At 47.3% G+C, this 23,489-nt stretch overlaps 1 protein-coding gene across 1 annotated transcript in view; it reads right to left on the bottom strand.

Moving 5' to 3' along the window:
• The window catches only part of LOC135506576 (multiple PDZ domain protein-like), a 112,113-nt gene extending 89,051 nt beyond the window's left edge, over positions 1 to 23,062 (bottom strand). Inside the window, exons 1-6 of the mRNA XM_064925914.1 lie at positions 22,999 to 23,062; positions 21,035 to 21,198; positions 16,953 to 17,315; positions 14,077 to 14,145; positions 12,807 to 12,929; positions 12,389 to 12,619 (exon numbers count right to left, since the gene is read on the bottom strand). Coding sequence (XP_064781986.1) covers positions 12,389 to 12,619; positions 12,807 to 12,929; positions 14,077 to 14,145; positions 16,953 to 17,315; positions 21,035 to 21,198; positions 22,999 to 23,056 — 1,008 coding nt within the window. The 5' untranslated portion in view covers positions 23,057 to 23,062. The remainder of the gene's footprint in view (positions 1 to 12,388; positions 12,620 to 12,806; positions 12,930 to 14,076; positions 14,146 to 16,952; positions 17,316 to 21,034; positions 21,199 to 22,998) is intronic.
• Between the last annotated feature and the right edge of the window lie 427 nt (positions 23,063 to 23,489).

Genomic DNA, 23,489 nt, shown 5'->3' with positions numbered 1-23,489 from the left:
TGTGTTACTATGGAGATACGGAACACAATACACAACACAGGGTATTGTCCACAGGGGACACCTTCCCCCAAAAATAATTTACATGATAATTTGGTTGTTTTATTGTTTATCAGAAACATGCATTTGTTAATCAGAAATTGCATTGTTTCAATAATGAGTTAAATATTGTAATATTGTGCAATATTGACTTTCGAGTTTTAAAAGGCGCTTATTGGTTCATGCGAGTCAGGCTATGGCGTGTCCTTAGTTTGGATCCCTGGGACTTCTAATCTCTTCATTATGGAGAGCTGCTCTGTCTAGTCTAGTTACAGGGGAGGATCCCTGGGGCGTTGTCATCTCTTCATTATGGAGAGCTGCTCTGTCTAGTCTAGTTACAGGTTAGGATCCCTGGGGCGTTGTCATCTCTTCATTATGGAGAGCTGCTCTGTCTAGTCTAGTTACAGGTTTAGGATCCCTGGGGCGTTGTCATCTCTTCATTATGGAGAGCTGCTCTGTCTAGTCTAGTTACAGGTCAGGGTCCCTGGGGCGTTGTCATCTCTTCATTATGGAGAGCTGCTCTGTCTAGTCTAGTTACAGGGGAGGATCACTGGGGCGTTGTCATCTCTTCATTATGGAGAGCTGCTCTGTCTAGTCTAGTTACAGGTCAGGATCCCTGGGGTGTTGTCATCTCTTCATTATGGAGAGCTGCTCTGTCTAGTCTAGTTACAGGTCAGGGTCCCTGGGGCGTTGTCATGTCTTCATTATGGAGAGCTGCTCTCTCTAGTCTAGTTACAGGTTAGGATCCCTGGGGCGTTGTCAAGTCTTCATTATGGAGAGCTGCTCTGTCTAGTCTAGTTACAGGGGAGGATCCCTGGGGCGTTGTCATCTCTTCATTATGGAGAGCTGCTCTGTCTAGTCTAGTTACAGGGGAGGATCACTGGGGCGTTGTCATCTCTTCATTATGGAGAGCTGCTCTGTCTAGTCTAGTTACAGGTCAGGGTCCCTGGGGTGTTGTCATCTCTTCATTATGGAGAGCTGCTCTGTCTAGTCTAGTTACAGGTCAGGATCCCTGGGGTGTTGTCATCTCTTCATTATGGAGAGCTGCTCTGTCTAGTCTAGTTACAGGTTAGGGTCCCTGGGGCGTTGTCATCTCTTCATTATGGAGAGCTGCCCTGTCTAGTCTAGTTACAGGTTAGGATCCCTGGGGCGTTGTCATCTCTTCATTATGGAGAGCTGCTCTGTCTAGTCTAGTTACAGGTCAGGGTCCCTGGGGCGTTGTCATCTCTTCATTATGGAGAGCTGCTCTGTCTAGTCTAGTTACAGGTCAGGGTCCCTGGGGCGTTGTCATCTCTTCATTATGGAGAGCTGCTCTGTCTAGTCTAGTTACAGGTTCAGGGTCCCTGGGGTGTTGTCATCTCTTCATTATGGAGAGCTGCTCTGTCTAGTCTAGTTACAGGTCAGGGTCCCTGGAGCGTTGTCATCTCTTCATTATGGAGAGCTGCTCTGTCTAGTCTAGTTACAGGTCAGGGTCCATGGGGCGTTGTCATCTCTTCATTATGGAGAGCTGCTCTGTCTAGTCTAGTTACAGGGTAGGATCCCTGGGGCGTTGTCATCTCTTCATTATGGAGAGCTGCTCTGTCTAGTCTAGTTACAGGTCAGGGTCCCTGGGGCGTTGTCATCTCTTCATTATGGAGAGCTGCTCTGTCTAGTCTAGTTACAGGTCAGGATCCCTGGGGTGTTGTCATCTCTTCATTATGGAGAGCTGCTCTGTCTAGTCTAGTTACAGGTCAGGGTCCCTGGGGCGTTGTCATCACTTCATTATGGAGAGCTGCTCTGTCTAGTCTAGTTACAGGGGAGGATCCCTGGGGCGTTGTCATCTCTTCATTATGGAGAGCTGCTCTGTCTAGTCTAGTTACAGGTCAGGGTCCCTGGGGTGTTGTCATCTCTTCATTATGGAGAGCTGCTCTGTCTAGTCTAGTTACAGGTCAGGATCCCTGGGGCGTTGTCATCTCTTCATTATGGAGAGCTGCTCTGTCTAGTCTAGTTACAGGTCAGGGTCCCTGGGGCGTTGTCATCTCTTCATTATGGAGAGCTGCTCTGTCTAGTCTAGTTACAGGGGAGGATCCCTGGGGCGTTGTCATCTCTTCATTATGGAGAGCTGCTCTGTCTAGTCTAGTTACAGGGGAGGATCCCTGGGGCGTTGTCATCTCTTCATTATGGAGAGCTGCTCTGTCTAGTCTAGTTACAGGTCAGGGTCCGTGGGGTGTTGTCATCTCTTCATTATGGAGAGCTGCTCTGTCTAGTCTAGTTACAGGTCAGGGTCCCTGGGGCGTTGTCATCTCTTCATTATGGAGAGCTGCTCTGTCTAGTCTAGTTACAGGTTTAGGATCCCTGGGGCGTTGTCATGTCTTCATTATGGAGAGCTGCTCTGTCTAGTCTAGTTACAGGTCAGGATCCCTGGGGTGTTGTCATCTCTTCATTATGGAGAGCTGCTCTGTCTAGTCTAGTTACAGGTCAGGGTCCCTGGGGCGTTGTCATCTCTTCATTATGGAGAGCTGCTCTGTCTAGTCTAGTTACAGGTCAGGGTCCCTGGGGCGTTGTCATCTCTTCATTATGGAGAGCTGCTCTGTCTAGTCTAGTTACAGGTCAGGGTCCCTGGGGCGTTGTCATCTCTTCATTATGGAGAGCTGCTCTGTCTAGTCTAGTTACAGGTTCAGGGTCCCTGGGGTGTTGTCATCTCTTCATTATGGAGAGCTGCTCTGTCTAGTCTAGTTACAGGTCAGGGTCCCTGGAGCGTTGTCATCTCTTCATTATGGAGAGCTGCTCTGTCTAGTCTAGTTACAGGTAGGATCCCTGGGGCGTTGTCATCTCTTCATTATGGAGAGCTGCTCTGTCTAGTCTAGTTACAGGGGAGGATCCCTGGGGTGTTGTCATCTCTTCATTATGGAGAGCTGCTCTGTCTAGTCTAGTTACAGGTCAGGGTCCCTGGGGCGTTGTCATCTCTTCATTATGGAGAGCTGCTCTGTCTAGTCTAGTTACAGGTCAGGGTCCATGGGGCGTTGTCATCTCTTCATTATGGAGAGCTGCTCTGTCTAGTCTAGTTACAGGGTAGGATCCCTGGGGCGTTGTCATCTCTTCATTATGGAGAGCTGCTCTGTCTAGTCTAGTTACAGGTCAGGGTCCCTGGGGCGTTGTCATCTCTTCATTATGGAGAGCTGCTCTGTCTAGTCTAGTTACAGGTCAGGATCCCTGGGGTGTTGTCATCTCTTCATTATGGAGAGCTGCTCTGTCTAGTCTAGTTACAGGTCAGGGTCCCTGGGGCGTTGTCATCTCTTCATTATGGAGAGCTGCTCTGTCTAGTCTAGTTACAGGGGAGGATCCCTGGGGCGTTGTCATCTCTTCATTATGGAGAGCTGCTCTGTCTAGTCTAGTTACAGGTCAGGGTCCCTGGGGTGTTGTCATCTCTTCATTATGGAGAGCTGCTCTGTCTAGTCTAGTTACAGGTCAGGATCCCTGGGGCGTTGTCATCTCTTCATTATGGAGAGCTGCTCTGTCTAGTCTAGTTACAGGTCAGGGTCCCTGGGGCGTTGTCATCTCTTCATTATGGAGAGCTGCTCTGTCTAGTCTAGTTACAGGGGAGGATCCCTGGGGCGTTGTCATCTCTTCATTATGGAGAGCTGCTCTGTCTAGTCTAGTTACAGGTCAGGGTCCGTGGGGTGTTGTCATCTCTTCATTATGGAGAGCTGCTCTGTCTAGTCTAGTTACAGGTCAGGGTCCCTGGGGCGTTGTCATCTCTTCATTATGGAGAGCTGCTCTGTCTAGTCTAGTTACAGGTTTAGGATCCCTGGGGCGTTGTCATGTCTTCATTATGGAGAGCTGCTCTGTCTAGTCTAGTTACAGGTCAGGATCCCTGGGGCGTTGTCATCTCTTCATTATGGAGAGCTGCTCTGTCTAGTCTAGTTACAGGTCAGGGTCCCTGGGGCGTTGTCATCTCTTCATTATGGAGAGCTGCTCTGTCTAGTCTAGTTACAGGTCAGGGTCCCTGGGGCGTTGTCATCTCTTCATTATGGAGAGCTGCTCTGTCTAGTCTAGTTACAGGTCAGGATCCCTGGGGTGTTGTCATCTCTTCATTATGGAGAGCTGCTCTGTCTAGTCTAGTTACAGGGGAGGATCCCTGGGGCGTTGTCATCTCTTCATTATGGAGAGCTGCTCTGTCTAGTCTAGTTACAGGTCAGGGTCCCTGGGGCGTTGTCATCTCTTCATTATGGAGAGCTGCTCTGTCTAGTCTAGTTACAGGGGAGGATCCCTGGGGCGTTGTCATCTCTTCATTATGGAGAGCTGCTCTGTCTAGTCTAGTTACAGGTCAGGGTCCCTGGGGCGTTGTCATCTCTTCATTATGGAGAGCTGCTCTGTCTAGTCTAGTTACAGGTCAGGGTCCCTGGGGCGTTGTCATCTCTTCATTATGGAGAGCTGCTCTGTCTAGTCTAGTTACAGGTTAGGATCCCTGGGGCGTTGTCATCTCTTCATTATGGAGAGCTGCTCTGTCTAGTCTAGTTACAGGTCAGCATCCCTGGGGTGTTGTCATCTCTTCATTATGGAGAGCTGCTCTGTCTAGTCTAGTTACAGGTCAGCATCCCTGGGGTGTTGTCATCTCTTCATTATGGAGAGCTGCTCTGTCTAGTCTAGTTACAGGTCAGGATCCCTGGGGTGTTGTCATCTCTTCATTATGGAGAGCTGCTCTGTCTAGTCTAGTTACAGGTCAGCATCCCTGGGGTGTTGTCATCTCTTCATTATGGAGAGCTGCTCTGTCTAGTCTAGTTACAGGTCAGCATCCCTGGGGTGTTGTCATCTCTTCATTATGGAGAGCTGCTCTGTCTAGTCTAGTTACAGGTCAGCATCCCTGGGGTGTTGTCATCTCTTCATTATGGAGAGCTGCTCTGTCTAGTCTAGTTACAGGTCAGGGTCCCTGGGGTGTTGTCATCTCTTCATTATGGAGAGCTGCTCTGTCTAGTCTAGTTACAGGTCAGGATCCCTGGGGTGTTGTCATCTCTTCATTATGGAGAGCTGCTCTGTCTAGTCTAGTTACAGGGGAGGATCCCTGGGGTGTTGTCATCTCTTCATTATGGAGAGCTGCTCTGTCTAGTCTAGTTACAGGTCAGCATTCCTGGGGCGTTGTCATCTCTTCATTATGGAGAGCTGCTCTGTCTAGTCTAGTTACAGGTCAGCATCCCTGGGGTGTTGTCATCTCTTCATTATGGAGAGCTGCTCTGTCTAGTCTAGTTACAGGTCAGCATCCCTGGGGTGTTGTCATCTCTTCATTATGGAGAGCTGCTCTGTCTAGTCTAGTTACAGGTCAGGGTCCCTGGGGTGTTGTCATCTCTTCATTATGGAGAGCTGCTCTGTCTAGTCTAGTTACAGGTTAGGATCCCTGGGGCGTTGTCATCTCTTCATTATGGAGAGCTGCTCTGTCTAGTCTAGTTACAGGTCAGGATCCCTGGGGCGTTGTCATCTCTTCGTTATGGAGAGCTGCTCTGTCTAGTCTAGTTACAGGGGAGGATCCCTGGGGCGTTGTCATCTCTTCATTATGGAGAGCTGCTCTGTCTAGTCTAGTTACAGGGGAGGATCCCTGGGGCGTTGTCATCTCTTCATTATGGAGAGCTGCTCTGTCTAGTCTAGTTACAGGTCAGGATCCCTGGGGTGTTGTCATCTCTTCATTATGGAGAGCTGCTCTGTCTAGTCTAGTTACAGGTCAGGGTCCCTGGGGCGTTGTCATCTCTTCATTATGGAGAGCTGCTCTGTCTAGTCTAGTTACAGGGGAGGATCCCTGGGGTGTTGTCATCTCTTCATTATGGAGAGCTGCTCTGTCTAGTCTAGTTACAGGTCAGTGTCCCTGGGGCGTTGTCATCTCTTCATTATGGAGAGCTGCTCTGTCTAGTCTAGTTACAGGTCAGCATCCCTGGGGCGTTGTCATCTCTTCATTATGGAGAGCTGCTCTGTCTAGTCTAGTTACAGGTCAGTATCCCTGGGGTGTTGTCATCTCTTCATTATGGAGAGCTGCTCTGTCTAGTCTAGTTACAGGTTAGGATCCCTGGGGCGTTGTCATCTCTTCATTATGGAGAGCTGCTCTGTCTAGTCTAGTTACAGGTTAGGATCCCTGGGGCGTTGTCATCTCTTCATTATGGAGAGCTGCTCTGTCTAGTCTAGTTACAGGTCAGGGTCCCTGGGGCGTTGTCATGTCTTCATTATGGAGAGCTGCTCTGTCTAGTCTAGTTACAGGGGAGGATCACTGGGGCGTTGTCATCTCTTCTTTATGGTGAGCTGCTCTGTCTAGTCTAGTTACAGGTCAGGATCCCTGGGGCGTTGTCATCTCTTCATTATGGAGAGCTGCTCTGTCTAGTCTAGTTACAGGTCAGGGTCCCTGGGGCGTTGTCATCTCTTCATTATGGTGAGCTGCTCTGTCTAGTCTAGTTACAGGTCAGGATCCCTGGGGTGTTGTCATCTCTTCATTATGGAGAGCTGCTCTGTCTAGTCTAGTTACAGGTTAGGATCCCTGGGGGCGTTGTCATCTCTTCATTATGGAGAGCTGCTCTGTCTAGTCTAGTTACAGGTCAGGATCCCTGGGGCGTTGTCATCTCTTCATTATGGAGAGCTGCTCTGTCTAGTCTAGTTACAGGTCAGGATCCCTGGGGCGTTGTCATCTCTTCATTATGGAGAGCTGCTCTGTCTAGTCTAGTTACAGGGAGGATCCCTGGGGTGTTGTCATGTCTTCATTATGGAGAGCTGCTCTGTCTAGTCTAGTTACAGGTCAGGGTCCCTGGGGCGTTGTCATCTCTTCATTATGGAGAGCTGCTCTGTCTAGTCTAGTTACAGGTCAGGGTCCCTGGGGCGTTGTCATCTCTTCATTATGGAGAGCTGCTCTGTCTAGTCTAGTTACAGGACAGGATCCCTGGGGGCGTTGTCATCTCTTCATTATGGAGAGCTGCTCTGTCTAGTCTAGTTACAGGTCAGGATCCCTGGGGCGTTGTCATCTCTTCATTATGGAGAGCTGCTCTGTCTAGTCTAGTTACAGGACAGGATCCCTGGGGGCGTTGTCATCTCTTCATTATGGAGAGCTGCTCTGTCTAGTCTAGTTACAGGTCAGGATCCCTGGGGCGTTGTCATCTCTTCATTATGGAGAGCTGCTCTGTCTAGTCTAGTTACAGGTCAGGGTCCCTGGGGCGTTGTCATCTCTTCATTATGGAGAGCTGCTCTGTCTAGTCTAGTTACAGGTCAGGATCCCTGGGGTGTTGTCATCTCTTCATTATGGAGAGCTGCTCTGTCTAGTCTAGTTACAGGTCAGGGTCCCTGGGGCGTTGTCATCTCTTCATTATGGAGAGCTGCTCTGTCTAGTCTAGTTACAGGGGAGGATCCCTGGGGCGTTGTCATCTCTTCATTATGGAGAGCTGCTCTGTCTAGTCTAGTTACAGGAGAGGATCCCTGGGGTGTTGTCATCTCTTCATTATGGAGAGCTGCTCTGTCTAGTCTAGTTACAGGTCAGGATCCCTGGGGCGTTGTCATCTCTTCATTATGGAGAGCTGCTCTGTCTAGTCTAGTTACAGGGGAGGATCCCTGGGGCGTTGTCATCTCTTCATTATGGAGAGCTGCTCTGTCTAGTCTAGTTACAGGTCAGGATCCCTGGGGCGTTGTCATCTCTTCATTATGGAGAGCTGCTCTGTCTAGTCTAGTTACAGGGGAGGATCCCTGGGGCGTTGTCATCTCTTCATTATGGAGAGCTGCTCTGTCTAGTCTAGTTACAGGTTTAGGATCCCTGGGGCGTTGTCATCTCTTCATTATGGAGAGCTGCTCTGTCTAGTCTAGTTACAGGTTAGGATCCCTGGGGTGTTGTCATCTCTTCATTATGGAGAGCTGCTCTGTCTAGTCTAGTTACAGGTCAGGGTCCCTATGGCGTTGTCATCTCTTCATTATGGAGAGCTGCTCTGTCTAGTCTAGTTACAGGTCAGGATCCCTGGGGCGTTGTCATCTCTTCATTATGGAGAGCTGCTCTGTCTAGTCTAGTTACAGGTCAGGGTCCCTGGGGCGTTGTCATCTCTTCATTATGGAGAGCTGCTCTGTCTAGTCTAGTTACAGGTCAGGGTCCCTGGGGTGTTGTCATCTCTTCATTATGGAGAGCTGCTCTGTCTAGTCTAGTTACAGGGGAGGATCCCTGGGGTGTTGTCATCTCTTCATTATGGAGAGCTGCTCTGTCTAGTCTAGTTACAGGGGAGGATCCCTGGGGCGTTGTCATCTCTTCATTATGGAGAGCTGCTCTGTCTAGTCTAGTTACAGGTCAGGATCCCTGGGGTGTTGTCATCTCTTCATTATGGAGAGCTGCTCTGTCTAGTCTAGTTACAGGGGAGGATCCCTGGGGCGTTGTCATCTCTTCATTATGGAGAGCTGCTCTGTCTAGTCTAGTTACAGGTTTAGGATCCCTGGGGCGTTGTCATCTCTTCATTATGGAGAGCTGCTCTGTCTAGTCTAGTTACAGGGGAGGATCCCTGGGGCGTTGTCATCTCTTCATTATGGAGAGCTGCTCTGTCTAGTCTAGTTACAGGTTAGGATCCCTGGGGCGTTGTCATGTCTTCATTATGGAGAGCTGCTCTGTCTAGTCTAGTTACAGGGGAGGATCCCTGGGGTGTTGTCATCTCTTCATTATGGAGAGCTGCTCTGTCTAGTCTAGTTACAGGGGAGGATCCCTGGGGTGTTGTCATCTCTTCATTATGGAGAGCTGCTCTGTCTAGTCTAGTTACAGGTTAGGATCCCTGGGGCGTTGTCATCTCTTCATTATGGAGAGCTGCTCTGTCTAGTCTAGTTACAGGTTAGGATCCCTGGGGCGTTGTCATCTCTTCATTATGGAGAGCTGCTCTGTCTAGTCTAGTTACAGGTTTAGGATCCCTGGGGTGTTGTCATGTCTTCATTATGGAGAGCTGCTCTGTCTAGTCTAGTTACAGGGGAGGATCCCTGGGGTGTTGTCATCTCTTCATTATGGAGAGCTGCTCTGTCTAGTCTAGTTACAGGTTAGGATCCCTGGGGCGTTGTCATCTCTTCATTATGGAGAGCTGCTCTGTCTAGTCTAGTTACAGGTCAGGATCCCTGGGGCGTTGTCATCTCTTCATTATGGAGAGCTGCTCTGTCTAGTCTAGTTACAGGTTAGGATCCCTGGGGCGTTGTCATCTCTTCATTATGGAGAGCTGCTCTGTCTAGTCTAGTTACAGGGGAGGATCCCTGGGGCGTTGTCATCTCTTCATTATGGAGAGCTGCTCTGTCTAGTCTAGTTACAGGGGAGGATCCCTGGGGCGTTGTCATCTCTTCATTATGGAGAGCTGCTCTGTCTAGTCTAGTTACAGGGGAGGATCCCTGGGGCGTTGTCATCTCTTCATTATGGAGAGCTGCTCTGTCTAGTCTAGTTACAGGTCAGCATCCCTGGGGCGTTGTCATCTCTTCATTATGGAGAGCTGCTCTGTCTAGTCTAGTTACAGGTTAGGATCCCTGGGGCGTTGTCATCTCTTCATTATGGAGAGCTGCTCTGTCTAGTCTAGTTACAGGGGAGGATCCCTGGGGCGTTGTCATCTCTTCATTATGGAGAGCTGCTCTGTCTAGTCTAGTTACAGGTTAGGATCCCTGGGGCGTTGTCATCTCTTCATTATGGAGAGCTGCTCTGTCTAGTCTAGTTACAGGGGAGGATCCCTGGGGCGTTGTCATCTCTTCATTATGGAGAGCTGCTCTGTCTAGTCTAGTTACAGGTCAGGATCCCTGGGGCGTTGTCATCTCGTCATTATGGAGAGCTGCTCTGTCTAGTCTAGTTACAGGGGAGGATCCCTGGGGTGTTGTCATCTCTTCATTATGGAGAGCTGCTCTGTCTAGTCTAGTTACAGGGGAGGATCCCTGGGGCGTTGTCATCTCTTCATTATGGAGAGCTGCTCTGTCTAGTCTAGTTACAGGTCAGGATCCCTGGGGCGTTGTCATCTCTTCATTATGGAGAGCTGCTCTGTCTAGTCTAGTTACAGGTCAGGGTCCCTGGGGTGTTGTCATCTCTTCATTATGGAGAGCTGCTCTGTCTAGTCTAGTTACAGGTCAGGATCCCTGGGGTGTTGTCATCTCTTCATTATGGAGAGCTGCTCTGTCTAGTCTAGTTACAGGTAACATGCTGTTACTACAGATGCTTGAGTTGATGGGTGTTTTTCTCCTGTGTTTTGCCTCTGTTCTCTTGTTCTATCGGACAAGTAATAATATTGAATATTTTGATCATATTTTGTTCATGGCCTTGAAGTTATATATATAACTCTGGCCTCGTGTCAACTACATAGGAAGTAAACTCTGGATCAGGATCCAGCTGTAGTGGAGTAGAAACAGCAGCTCAGACAACTACATAGGAAGTAAACTCTGGACCAGGATCCAGCTGTAGTGGTTAGAAACAGCAGCTCAGACAACTACATAGGAAGTAAACTCTGGACCAGGATCCAGCTGTAGTGGAGTAGAAACAGCAGCTCAGACAACTACATAGGAAGTAAACCCATCCAGCTGTAGTGGAGTAGAAACAGCAGCTCAGACAACTACATAGGAAGTAAACCCATCCAGCTGTAGTGGAGTAGAAACAGCAGCTCAGACAACTACATAGGAAGTAAACCCATCCAGCTGTAGTGGAGCAGAAACAGCAGCTCAGACAACTACATAGGAAGTAAACCCATCCAGCTGTAGTGGAGTAGAAACAGCAGCTCAGACAACTACATAGGAAGTAAACCCATCCAGCTGTAGTGGAGTAGAAACAGCAGCTCAGACAACTACATAGGCTGCCAGCCGTGTTGTCTAGGTAGATAAATACACATGATTAAACCACTGACAGTATGCCTTCTGATCTCTCATAATCTCTGTATCTCCCTTCCTGTCTCTCTTAACGACTTCCTGATGGGCAGACCACAGGCTGTGAGGATTGGCAACAACACCTCCTCCACGCTGACTCTTAACACAGGGGCCCCCCAGGGGTGTGTCCTCAGTCCTCTGCTGTTCTCCCTGTTCATGTACGACCGTGTCGCTTTGCATGACACCAATTCCATCATCAAGTTTGCTAACGACACCACGGTTGTAACCAACAACGACAATTCAGCCTATATGGAGGAGGTAAGTGAGTTGGCATTGTGGTGCCATGACAACAACTTCTCCCTCAACGTCAAAGTAAAACAAAGGAGTTGATTGTTGACTTCAGGAAGCAGAGGAGGGAACAGGCCCCGGTCCAAATCAACGGGACTGCAGGTAAAGAGAGTCACGAGTTTTAAGTTCCTCTGTGTCCACATCACCGAGGACTTGTCCTGGACCGACAACATCACCCACCTCTCCCCTCCACACATACCTGTTTGACCATCCTGGACCGACAACATCACCCACCTCTCCCCTCCACACATACCTGTTTGCCCATCCTGGACCAACAACATCACCCATCTCTCCCCTCCACACATACCTGTTTGCCCATCCTGGACCAACAACATCACCCATCTCCCCCCTCCACACATATCTGTTTGCCCATCCTGGCCAAACAACATCACCCACCTCTCCCCTCCACACATACCTGTTTGACCATCCTGGACCGACAACATCACCCACCTCTCCCCTCCACACATACCTGTTTGCCCATCCTGGACCGACAACATCACCCACCTCTCCCCTCCACACATACCTGTTTGCCCATCCTGGACCGACAACATCACCCACCTCTCCCCTCCACACATACCTGTTTGCCCATCCTGGACCAACAACATCACCCACCTCTCCCCTCCACACATACCTGTTTGCCCATCCTGGACCGACAACATCACCCACCTCTCCCCTCCACACATACCTGTTTGGCCATCCTGTACCAACAACATCACCCACCTCTCCCCTCCACACATACCTGTTTGCCCATCCTGGCCCAACAACATCACCCACGTCTCCCCTCCACACATACCTGTTTGCCCATCCTGGACCAACAACATCACCCACCTCTCCCCTCCACACATACCTGTTTGCCCATCCTGGCCCAACAACATCACACACCTCTCCCCTCCACACATACCAGTTTGACCATCCTGGACCGACAACATCACCCACCTCTCCCCTCCACACATACCTGTTTGCCCATCCTGGACCGACAACATCACCCACCTCTCCCCTCCACACATACCTGTTTGCCCATCCTGGACCGACAACATCACCCACCTCTCCCCTCCACACATACCTGTTTGCCCATCCTGGACCGACAACATCACCCACCTCTCCCCTCCACACATACCTGTTTGCCCATCCTGGACCGACAACATCACCCACCTCTCCCCTCCACACATACCTGTTTGCCCATCCTGGACCGACAACATCACCCACCTCTCCCCTCCACACATACCTGTTTGCCCATCCTGGCCACCCTCTGTTGTTGCTGGGCGAGGACAGGAAGTGGGGGCGAGGAGAGGGAGAGGTCGTTGGTTCCCGTGGAGACGGCGACGTCCCTAGCAATGAGCAGTTTGACCCTTGACCCTGCGTTGCGGAGAACGTGAGCCACTTCCTCGTTGCCCATGCCTGCCAGGTCTGTGTCCCCGATACGCAGGATGTGGTCCCCGCTGCGCAGACGTTTGTCCTGGGAGAGGAAGTTACATCACTGGTTGTCGTAGACAGCGGGGTTGAAGATGACACTGGCAAAGTCAAAACGTGTTTGAACCTACGGTGTGTCTCATGTCTATATTATCCAGCAGTGTGACTTTGTCACATTTCACTTAGGCTGATCAAACTAAGTTGATATTGTATTGATTGATTGACTGACATACCAGTCCAGCAGGGCCACTTGGTAGGATGGTTTTGACCAGGACTCCAGAGGATCGACCCCCTACAATGCCGAAGCCCAGCCCCTTCCCATCGTTCTCCAGCTCTATCAACTCTATGTGACGCTTCTGAGAGGGAGAGAGATGGAGGGAGAGACGGAGAGAGAAAGGGGAGAGAGAAAGAAAGAGAGAGAGAGAAAGAGAGACAGACAGACAGATAGAGAGACAGAGATGGTCAACTACACACACAGACAGGTTTTCCTAATTTACTGTAAGACACGGGAACTCACCTTATTGTATAGTATGTTAGACATGGGAACTCACCTCGTTGTATAGTATGTAAGACACGGGAACTCACCTCGTTGTAAAGTATGTAAGACACGGGAACTCACCTCGTTGTATAGTATGTAAGACACGGGAACTCACCTCGTTGTAAAGTATGTAAGACACGGGAACTCACCTCGTTGTATAGTATGTAAGACACGGGAACTCACCTCGTTGTAAAGTATGTAAGACACGGGAACTCACCTCGTTGTATAGTATGTAAGACACGGGAACTCACCTCATTGTAAAGTAAGTAAGACACAGGAACTCACCTCGTTGTAAAGTATGTAAGACACGGGAACTCACCTCGTTGTAAAGTATGTAAGACACGGGAACTCACCTCGTTGTAAAGTATGTAAGACACGGGAACTCACCTTGTTGTAAAGTATGTAAGACATGGGAACTCACCTCATTGTAAAGTATGTTAGCCATGGGAACTCACCTCGTGGTAAAGTATGTAAGACACGGGAACTCACCTCGTTGTAAAGTATGTAAGACACGGGAACTCACCTCGTTGTAAAGTATGTTAGACACGGGAACTCACCTCGTTGTAAAGTATGTAAGACACGGGAACTCACCTTGTTGTAAAGTATGTAAGACACGGGAACTCACCTCATTGTAAAGTAGATAAGACACGGGAACTCACCTCGTTGTAAAGTATGTAAGACACGGGAACTCACCTCGTTGTAAAGTATGTAAGACACGGGAACTCACCTTGTTGTAAAGTATGTAAGACACGGGAACTCACCTCATTGTAAAGTAGATAAGACACGGGAACTCACCTCGTTGTAAAGTATGTAAGACACGGGAACTCACCTCGTTGTAAAGTAGATAAGACATGGGAACTCACCTCATTGTAAAGTATGTGAGACATGGGAACTCACCTTGTTGTAAAGTATGTGAGACATGGGAACTCACCTTGTTGTAAAGTATGTAAGACACGGGAACTCACCTCATTGGCGATATACGACAGGTTTCTTCCCATCGATAAGGTCCTGGAGATTCGTGGAGGCGTACATAACTGGGAAAAGAGGGACACTAATGTCAGCTAATTAGACCTGCTGAAACAACAGGAGAGGAGAACAACAGGAGAGGAGAACAGTAATGTCAGCTGATCTCGGATCAATTGTCCCTTTCAGATCCTTATGAATCAGACGACATGAACGGGGGGAGACCTGATCCTAGATCAGCACTCGTACTGAGACACTTCATGAATACGCACAGTGGTGGGATTGGACAAAAAATGTGAGGTGAAAAGGTACCTCTTTGCCCATATCCACAAAGCATCTCAGAGTATAATCGCTGATCTACGATATGTCCATAAAATCAGATCAAACTGTATTTGTCACATGCACCAAATACAACAAGTGTAGACCTTAACGTGAAATGCTTTACTTACAAGCCCTTAACGTCTTGATGCTATGGGGCGCTATTTCATTTTTGGATAAAAAGACATGCCCGTTTTAAGCGCAATATTTTGTCACAAAAAGATGCTTGACTATGCATATAATTGATAGCTTTGGAAAGAAAACACTCTGACGTTTCCAGAACTGCAAAGATATTGTCTGTGAGTGCCCCAGAACAGATGCTACAGGCAAAACCAAGATGACACTTCAACCAGGAAATGAGCAGGATTTTTGAGGCTCTGTTTTTCATTGTCTCCTTATATGGCTGTGAATGCACAAGGAATGAGCCTGCCCGATCTATCGTTTCCCCAAGGTGTCTGCAGCATTGTGACGTATTTGTAGACATATCATTGGAAGATTGACCATAAGAGACTACATTTGCCAGGTGTCCGCCCGGTGTCCTCCGTCGAAATTGGTGCGTCATCTTCAACTGCACGTCTTTTTCCAAGCGATTCACCAGAGAAAGGAGACTACCACGAACGATATATCAATGAAGAGATATGTGAAAAACACATTGAGGATTGATTCTAAACCGCGTTTGCCGTGTTTCAGTCGATATTATGGAGTTAATTTGGAAAACAGTTCGCCGTTTTGATGACTGAATTTTCGTTTTTTTTGGTACCCAAACGTGATGTACAAAACGGAGCGATTTCTCCTACACAAAGAATCTTTCAGGAAAAACTGAACATTTGCTATGTAACTGAGTCTCCTAATTGAAAACATCCAAAGTTCTTCAAAGGTAAATGATTTTATTTGAATCCTTTTCTGGTTTTTGTGAAAATGTTGCCCGCTAAATGCTATGCTAAATGCTACGCTAGCTATCAATACTCTTACACAAATGCTTGTTTTGCTATGGTTCAAAAGCATATTTTGAAAATCTGAGATGACAGTGTTGTTAAGAAAAGGCTAAGCTTGAGAGCTAGCACATTCATTTCATTTCATTTGCGATTTTCATAAATAGTTAACGTTACGTTATGCTAATGAGCTTGAGGCTATAACTGGATACAGGTTTTTTTCATAGCCAAACGTGAACAAAACGGAGCGATTTGTCCTACACAAATAATATATTTTTTTAAACTGAACATTTGCTATCTAACTGAGAGTCTCCTCATTGAAAACATCTGAAGTTCTTCAAAGGTAAATGATTTTATTTGAATGATTTTCTTGCTTTTGTGAAAATGTTGCTGGCTGAATTCTAGGCTTATAGCTATGCTAGCTTTCAATACTCTTACACAAATGCTTGTTTAGCTATGGTTGAAAAGCATATTTTGAAAATCTGAGATGACAGTGTTGTTAACAAAAGTCTAAGCTTGAGAGCAAATATATTTATTTCATTTCATTTGCGATTTTCATGAATAGTTGCGTTGCGTTAGCATAATGTTGCGTTATGCTAATGAGCTTGAGGCTATAAATAGAATCCCGATTGCTCGACGCAAGAAGTTAACCAACAGTGCAGTTCAAGAAGAGTTCAGACAAATATTTACCAAGTAGACTAAAATAAAAAGTAATCATAAAAAGTAACACAATAAAAATAACAATAACGCAGCTATATACAGGGGGTACCAGTACAGAGTCAGTGTGGAGGTTATATACAGGGGGTAGCAGTACAGAGTCAGTGTGGAGGTTATATACAGGGGGTACCAGTACAGAGTCAGTGTGGAGGCTATATACAGGGGGTACCAGTACAGAGTCAGTGTGGAGGTTATATACAGGGGGTACTGGTACAGAGTCAATGTGGAGGCTATATACAGGGCGTACTGGTACAGAGTCAATGTGGAGGCTATATACAGGGGGTAGCAGTACAGAGTCAGTGTGGAGGCTATATACAGGGGGTACCAGTACAGAGTCAATGTGGAGGCTATATACAGGGGGTACCGGTACAGAGTCAATGTGGAGGCTATATACAGGGGGTACTGGTACAGAGTCAATGTGGAGGCTATATACAGGGGGTAGCAGTACAGAGTCAGTGTGGAGGCTATATACAGGGGGTACCGGTACAGAGTCAATGAGGAGGCTATATACAGGGGGTACCGGTACAGAGTCAGTGTGGAGGCTATATACAGGGGGTACCAGTACAGAGTCAGTGTGGAGGCTATATACAGGGGTACCAGTACAGAGTCAATGAGGAGGCTATAAACAAGGGGTACCAGTACAGAGTCAATGAGGAGGCTATAAATAGGGGGTACCAGTACAGAGTCAGTGTGGAGGTTATATACAGGGGGTACCAGTACAGAGTCAGTGTGGAGGTTATATACAGGGGGTACCAGTACAGAGTCAGTGTGGAGGTTATATACAGGGGGTACCAGTACTGAGTCAGTGTGCGAGAGTACAGGTATCTTATTCATTATGAACTAAAAAGCAGAAAACTGATCCTAGATCAGCACTAGACCAGAATAGGATACGATATGACCCACACCCTTACCTGAGTCATACACTGTATCTTATTGGTCACGGCGTTGTTTTCTGTGTTTGTGTTGAGAGCACTGAGACTGCCTCCGTAGTTCTGCAGCGGTAGGAAGGGTTTAGCAGGGGGGCTTCCTCCACCTCCTCCTCCTCCACCTCCTCCTCCACCTCCTCCTCCTCCTCCTCCACCTCCTCCTCCTCCTCCTCCTCCTCCTCCTCCACCTCCTCCTCCTCCTCCTCCTCCACCACCTCCACTACTCCTGCTGCTGTTGTTCTGGGCCCAGGTATAGGAGTCGCTATGGGAGATGGTCCTCAGGCCCAGAGACATGGCCGTGGAGAGACCCGTGTTGAGGGAGACAGACTTAGGTACTGTCTTCTTTTCCTGGGAGAGAGAGGAGAAGGAGGGGGGGGATTTAAATATCTCTGTTTTGCTGAAAGGTGTGTCAATGTCGACCACAGAATATCCATCCATCCAACTGTGATCGTGATGTTGTGTAAACCCAAGTCCAATCCATGTCTTTGGTCCATCCAAACAGCTAATCTAATCCAGTTCCGTGTTTTACGGAGACGAGAGCAGAGGAGTTCTAGAGGTAGTAGTCAGTCTATCTAACAGGTAGGAGTTATAGAGGTAGTAGTCAGTCTGTCTAACAGGTAGGAGTTATAGAGGTAGTAGTCAGTCTGTCTAACAGGTAGGAGTTATAGAGGTAGTAGTCAGTCTGTCTAACAGGTAGGAGTTATAGAGGTAGTAGTCAGTCTGTCTAACAGGTAGGAGTTATAGAGGTAGTAGTCAGTCTAATGTCTAACAGGTAGGAGTTATAGAGGTAGTAGTCAGTCTAATGTCTAACAGGTAGGAGTTATAGAGGTAGTAGTCAGTCTAATGTCTAACAGGTAGGAGTTATAGAGGTAGTAGTCAGTCTGTCTAACAGGTAGGAGTTATAGAGGTAGTAGTCAGTCTAATGTCTAACAGGTAGGAGTTATAGAGGTAGTAGTCAGTCTAATGTCGAACAGGTAGGAGTTATAGAGGTAGTAGTCAGTCTAATGTCTAACAGGTAGGAGTTATAGAGGTAGTAGTCAGTCTGTCTAACAGGTAGGAGTTATAGAGGTAGTAGTCAGTCTAATGTCTAACAGGTAGGAGTTATAGAGGTAGTAGTCAGTCTAATGTCTAACAGGTAGGAGTTATAGAGGTAGTAGTCAGTCTGTCTAACAGGTAGGAGTTATAGAGGTAGTAGTCAGTCTATCTAACAGGTAGGAGTTATAGAGGTAGTAGTCAGTCTATCTAACAGGTAGGAGTTATAGAGGTAGTAGTCAGTCTGTCTAACAGGTAGGAGTTATAGAGGTAGTAGTCAGTCTGTCTAACAGGTAGGAGTTATAGAGGTAGTAGTCAGTCTAATGTCTAACAGGTAGGAGTTATAGAGGTAGTAGTCAGTCTGTCTAACAGGTAGGAGTTATAGAGGTAGTATACTGTAGTGTAACAGGTCTATAGGGTCTATGTAGCTTAGATTCAGCCTACTACAACATTAACCCTTAATGTTGGGGGCGGCAGGGTAGCCTAGTGGTTAGAGTGTTGGACTAGTAACCGGAAGGTTGCAAGGTACCCAAATCTGTTGTTCTGCCCCTGAACAGGCAGTTAACCCACTGTTCCTTATCCGTCATTGAAAATAAGAATTTGTTCTTAACTGACTTGCCTCGTTAAATAAAAATAATAATTTAAAAACTCTGAGGACACATTATACTGTTTACCCTGTTTACTGCTATTATAACAGTTAGCCTATAGGAAGAGGAGGAAACAGACAGTGCTGAGTTTGACAACATGACCTTCAGTCTACTGTAGACAGACATCCATGTAGACTAATTCTGTTTGTCCATGACCCCTAGTACCACTGTTGTTATTCTCTCTCTCTGTGTGTGTGTGTCTCTCTCTCTCGCTCTGTGTGTCTCTCTCTCTCTCTGTCTCTCTCTGTCTCTCTCTCTCTGTCTCTTTATGTGTGTGTGTGTCTCTCTCTCTCTCTGTGTCTCTCTCTCTCTCGCTCTGTGTGTGTCTCTCTCTCTCTGTGTCTCTCTGTCTCTCTCTCTCTCTTTCAGAGCTTTAATGGTTAGGTCAGGTAAGCAGATTACTCAGCCAGTTTGGTTCCTGCAGTCAGTATTTTAGGAAACACTGGGGTTTGTCTCACTTTCTACCGTACAGTACAGACAGTACGTGCAGACAGAGTAATCTCCTGCCTTCCTAAAGTCTTCGAAAGCCAAGTTAATTAACAGATCACTGACCATTTCAAATCCCACCGTACCTTCTCCTCCACTGTGCAATCCGGTTTCCGAGCTGGTCAGGGGTGCACCTCAGCCACGCTCAAGGACATAAATGATCTCATAACTGCCATCGATAAAAGACAGTACTGTGCAGCCGTCTTCATCGACCTGGCAAGGCTTTCGACTCTGTCAATCACCGTATTCCTATCGGCAGACTCAACAGCCTTGGTTTCTCAAATGACGGCCTCGCCTGGTTCACCAACTACTTCTCAGACAGAGTTCAGTGTGTCAAATCAGAGGGCCTGTTGACCGTCTGGCAGTGTCTATGGGGGTACCACAGGGTTCAATTCTCGGGCCGACTCTTTTCTCTGTATATATCAACGATGTCGCTCTTGCTGCGGGTGATTCTCTGATCCACCTCTATGCAGACGACACCATTCTGTATACATCTGGCCCTTCTTTGGACACTGTGTTAACAAACCTCCAAACGAGCTTCAATGCCATACAACACTTTTCTATTCTGTAATTGACTGTACGTTTGTTTACTCCATGTGTAACTCTCTGCTGTTACTTGTGTCACACTGCTATGCTTTTTATGCTTTTGTCAGTCAGTCAGTCAGTCAGTCAGTCAGTCAGTCAGTCAGCCAGTTAGTCAGTCAGTCAGTCAGTCAGTCAGCCAGTCAATCAGTCAGCCAGTCAATCAGTCAGCCAGTTAGTCAGTCAGCCAGTTAGTCAGTCAGTCAGTTAGTCAGTCAGTCAGTCAGTTAGTCAGTCAGTCAGTCAGCCAGTTAGTGAGTCAGTCAGTCAGTCAGCCAGCCAGTCAGTCAGTCAGTCAGCCAGTTAGTCAGTCAGTCAGTCAGCCAGTCAGTGAGTCAGTCAGTCAGTCAGTCAGTGAGTCAGTCAGTCAGTCAGTCAGTCAGTCAGTCAGTCAGCCAGTTAGTCAGTCAGTGTCAGCCAGTCAGTCAGCTAGTTAGTCAGTCAGTCAGCCAGTCAGCCAGCCAGTCAGTCAGTCAGTCAGTCAGCCAGTCAGTGAGTCAGTCAGTCAGTCAGCCAGTTAGTCAGTCAGTGTCAGCCAGTCAGTCAGCTAGTTAGTCAGTCAGTCAGCCAGTCAGCCAGCCAGTCAGTCAGTCAGTCATTCAGTCAGTCAGCTAGTCATTCAGTCAGTCAGCCAGTCAGCCAGCCAGTCAGCCAGCCAGTCAGTCAGTCAGCCAGTCAGCCAGTTAGCCAGTCAGTCAGCCAGTCAGCCAGTCAGTCAGCCAGTCAGTCAGTCAGCCAGTCATCCAGTCAGTCAGTCAGTTAGTCAGCCAGTCAGTCAGCCAGTCAGTCAGCCAGTCAGCCAGTCAGTCAGTCAGCCAGTCAGCCAGCCAGTCAGCCAGCCAGTCAGCCAGCCAGCCAGCCAATCAGTCAGTCAGCCAGTCAGCCAGCCAGCCAGCCAGTCAGTCAGCCAGACAGTCAGCCAGTCAGCCAGTCAGTCAGTCAGTTAGTCAGTCAGTCAGTCAGCCAGTCAGCCAGTCAGCCAGCCAGTCAGTCAGTCAGCCCTTTTGTCAGTCAGCCCTTTTGTCAGTCAGTCAGTCAGTCTGTCTGTCTGCCTGCCTGTCTGTCTGTCTGCCCTTCTGTTTGTCTGTGTGATACCTCTGGCAGCTGTAGCTGTTGGTTATTATCTGGTAGAACAGAAAGCAGCATTCAGCAGTGTTTTTCTGATGTGTGTGTGTGTGTGTGTGTGTGTGTGTGTGTGTGTGTGTGTGTGTGTGTGTGTGTGTGTGTGTGTGTGTGTGTGTGTGTGTGTGTGTGTGTGTGTGTGTGTGTGTGTGTGTGTGTGTGTGTGCGTGTGTGTGTGCGTGTGCGTGTGCGTGATACCTCTGGCAGCTGTAGCTGTGTCTGTTGCATGGTTAATATCTGAAGGAACAGAGGGCTCTGTAGAACGGTCTTCAGTAGTGATAGTTTCTCCTCTGTAGGAGCCTCTCCTCTGTCCTTCAGCTTGGCCTGGAGTCTCTCCACAGCCTCCAAGGCCCGCTGTGTATCTGGAGAGAATACAATATAATATAATACAATACAATACAATACAATACAATAGACAGTACAATACAATACAATACACACTACAATACAATATAATACAATACAATATAATGCAATACAATACAATACAATACAATACAATACAATATAATACAATATAATACAATACACACTACAATACAATATAATACAATACAATATAATACAATACAATATAATGCAATACAATACAATACAATACAATATAATACAATACACACTACAATACAATATAATACAATACAATATAATACAATACAATATAATACAATACGATATAATGCAATACAATACACAGTACAATACAATACAATACAATACAATACACACTACAATACAATACAATACAATACACACTACAATACAATATAATACAATATAATACACACTACAACACAATACGCACTACAATACACACTACAATACAATGCACACTACAATACAATACACTACAATACACACTACAATACAATACACACTACAATACAATACACACTACAATACAGTACAATACACACTACAATACAATACACACAACAATACAATACACACTACACTACAATACAATACACACTACAATACAATGCAATACAACATAATATAATACAAACTACAATATAATACAATACAATACAACTCAATACAATACACTGCTTAGTGTACTTACTGCTTAGTGTACTCACTGTGTAGTGTAGTCACTGTATAGTGTAGTCACTGCTTAGTGTACTCACTGTGTAGTGTAGTCACTGTATAGTGTAGTCACTGTGTAGTGTAGTCACTGTGTAGTGTAGTCACTTTGTAGTGTAGTGTAGTCACTGTGTAGTGTAGTCACTGTGTAGTGTAGTCACTTTGTAGTGTCGTCACTATGTAGTGTAGTCACTGTGTAGTGTAGTCACTGTGTAGTGTAGTCACTGTGTAGTGTAGTCACTTTGTAGTGTAGTCACTTTGTAGTGTAGTCACTGTGTAGTGTAGTCATTGTGTAGTGTAGTCACTGTGTAGTGTAGGCACTTTGTAGTGTAGTCACTGTCTAGTGTAGTCACTTTGTAGTGTAGTGTAGTCACTGTGTATTGTAGTCACTGTGTAGTGTAGTCACTTTGTAGTGTAGTGTAGTAACGTTGTAGTGTAGTCACTGTGTAGTGTATTCACTGCTTAGTGTAGTCACTTTGTAGTGTAGTCACTGTGTAGTGTATTCACTTTGTAGTGCAGTCACTGTGTAGTGTAGTCACTGTGTAGTGTCATCACTTTTTAGTGTAGTCACTGTGTAGTGTAGTCACTGTGTAGTGTAGTCACTTTGTAGTGTAGTCATTTTGTAGTGTAGTCACTTTGTAGTGTAGTCACTGTGTAGTGTATTCACTGCGTAGTGTAGTCACTGTGTAGTGTAGTCACTGTGTAGTGTAGTCACTGTGTAGTGTAGTCACTGTGTAGTGTAGTCACTGTGTTGTGTAGTCACTTTGTAGTGTAGTCACTGTGTAGTGTAGTCACCATGCAGTGTAGTCACTGTGTAGTGTAGTCACTGTGTAGTGTAGTCACTGTGTAGTGTAGTCAGGGTGTAGTGTAGTCACTGTGCAGTGTAGTCACTGTGTAGTGTAGTCACTGTGTAGTCACTGTGTAGTATAGTCACCGTGTAGTGTAGTCACTGTGTAGTGTAGTTACCATGTAGTGTAGTCACTGTGTAGTGTAGTGTAGTCACTGTGTAGTGTAGTGTAGTCACTGTGTAGTGTAGTCACCCTGTAGTGTAGTCAAGGTGCTTAGAAGTCACTTACCCATGGCATCCATCTTTGCTTGGATGTAGGTCTTCACGAGATGGTTGAGAGTGTTCATGTGTGCCAGTCACCATCGGATACCTGCAACATGACATATTTATCATGTTCTGTTATAATCTCCACCCGACACAGCCAGAAGAGGACTGGTCCCCCCCTCAGAGTCTGGTTCCTCTCTACCCAGTACAGCCAGAAGAGGACTGGTCCCCCCCTCAGAGTCTGGTTCCTCTCTACCCAGTACAGCCAGAAGAGGACTGGTCCCCCCCCCTCAGAGTCTGGTTCCTCTCTACCCAGTACAGCCAGAAGAGGACTGCCCCCTCCCCCCCTCAGAGTCTGGTTCCTCTCTACCCAGTACAGCCAGAAGAGGACTGCCCCCCCCCCCCTCAGAGTCTGGTTCCTCTCTACCCAGTACAGCCAGAAGAGGACTGCCCCCCCCCCCCCCCCCTCAGAGCCTGGTTCCTCTCTACCCAGTACAGCCAGAAGAGGCTTGGCCC

The sequence above is a fragment of the Oncorhynchus masou genome, chromosome 20, assembly GCF_036934945.1.
Source record: "Oncorhynchus masou masou isolate Uvic2021 chromosome 20, UVic_Omas_1.1, whole genome shotgun sequence".
In the NCBI taxonomy this organism is placed as follows: domain Eukaryota; kingdom Metazoa; phylum Chordata; class Actinopteri; order Salmoniformes; family Salmonidae; genus Oncorhynchus; species Oncorhynchus masou.
Note: the sequence above shows the minus strand (reverse complement) of the source record. Positions and strands in the feature narration are given on the sequence as shown.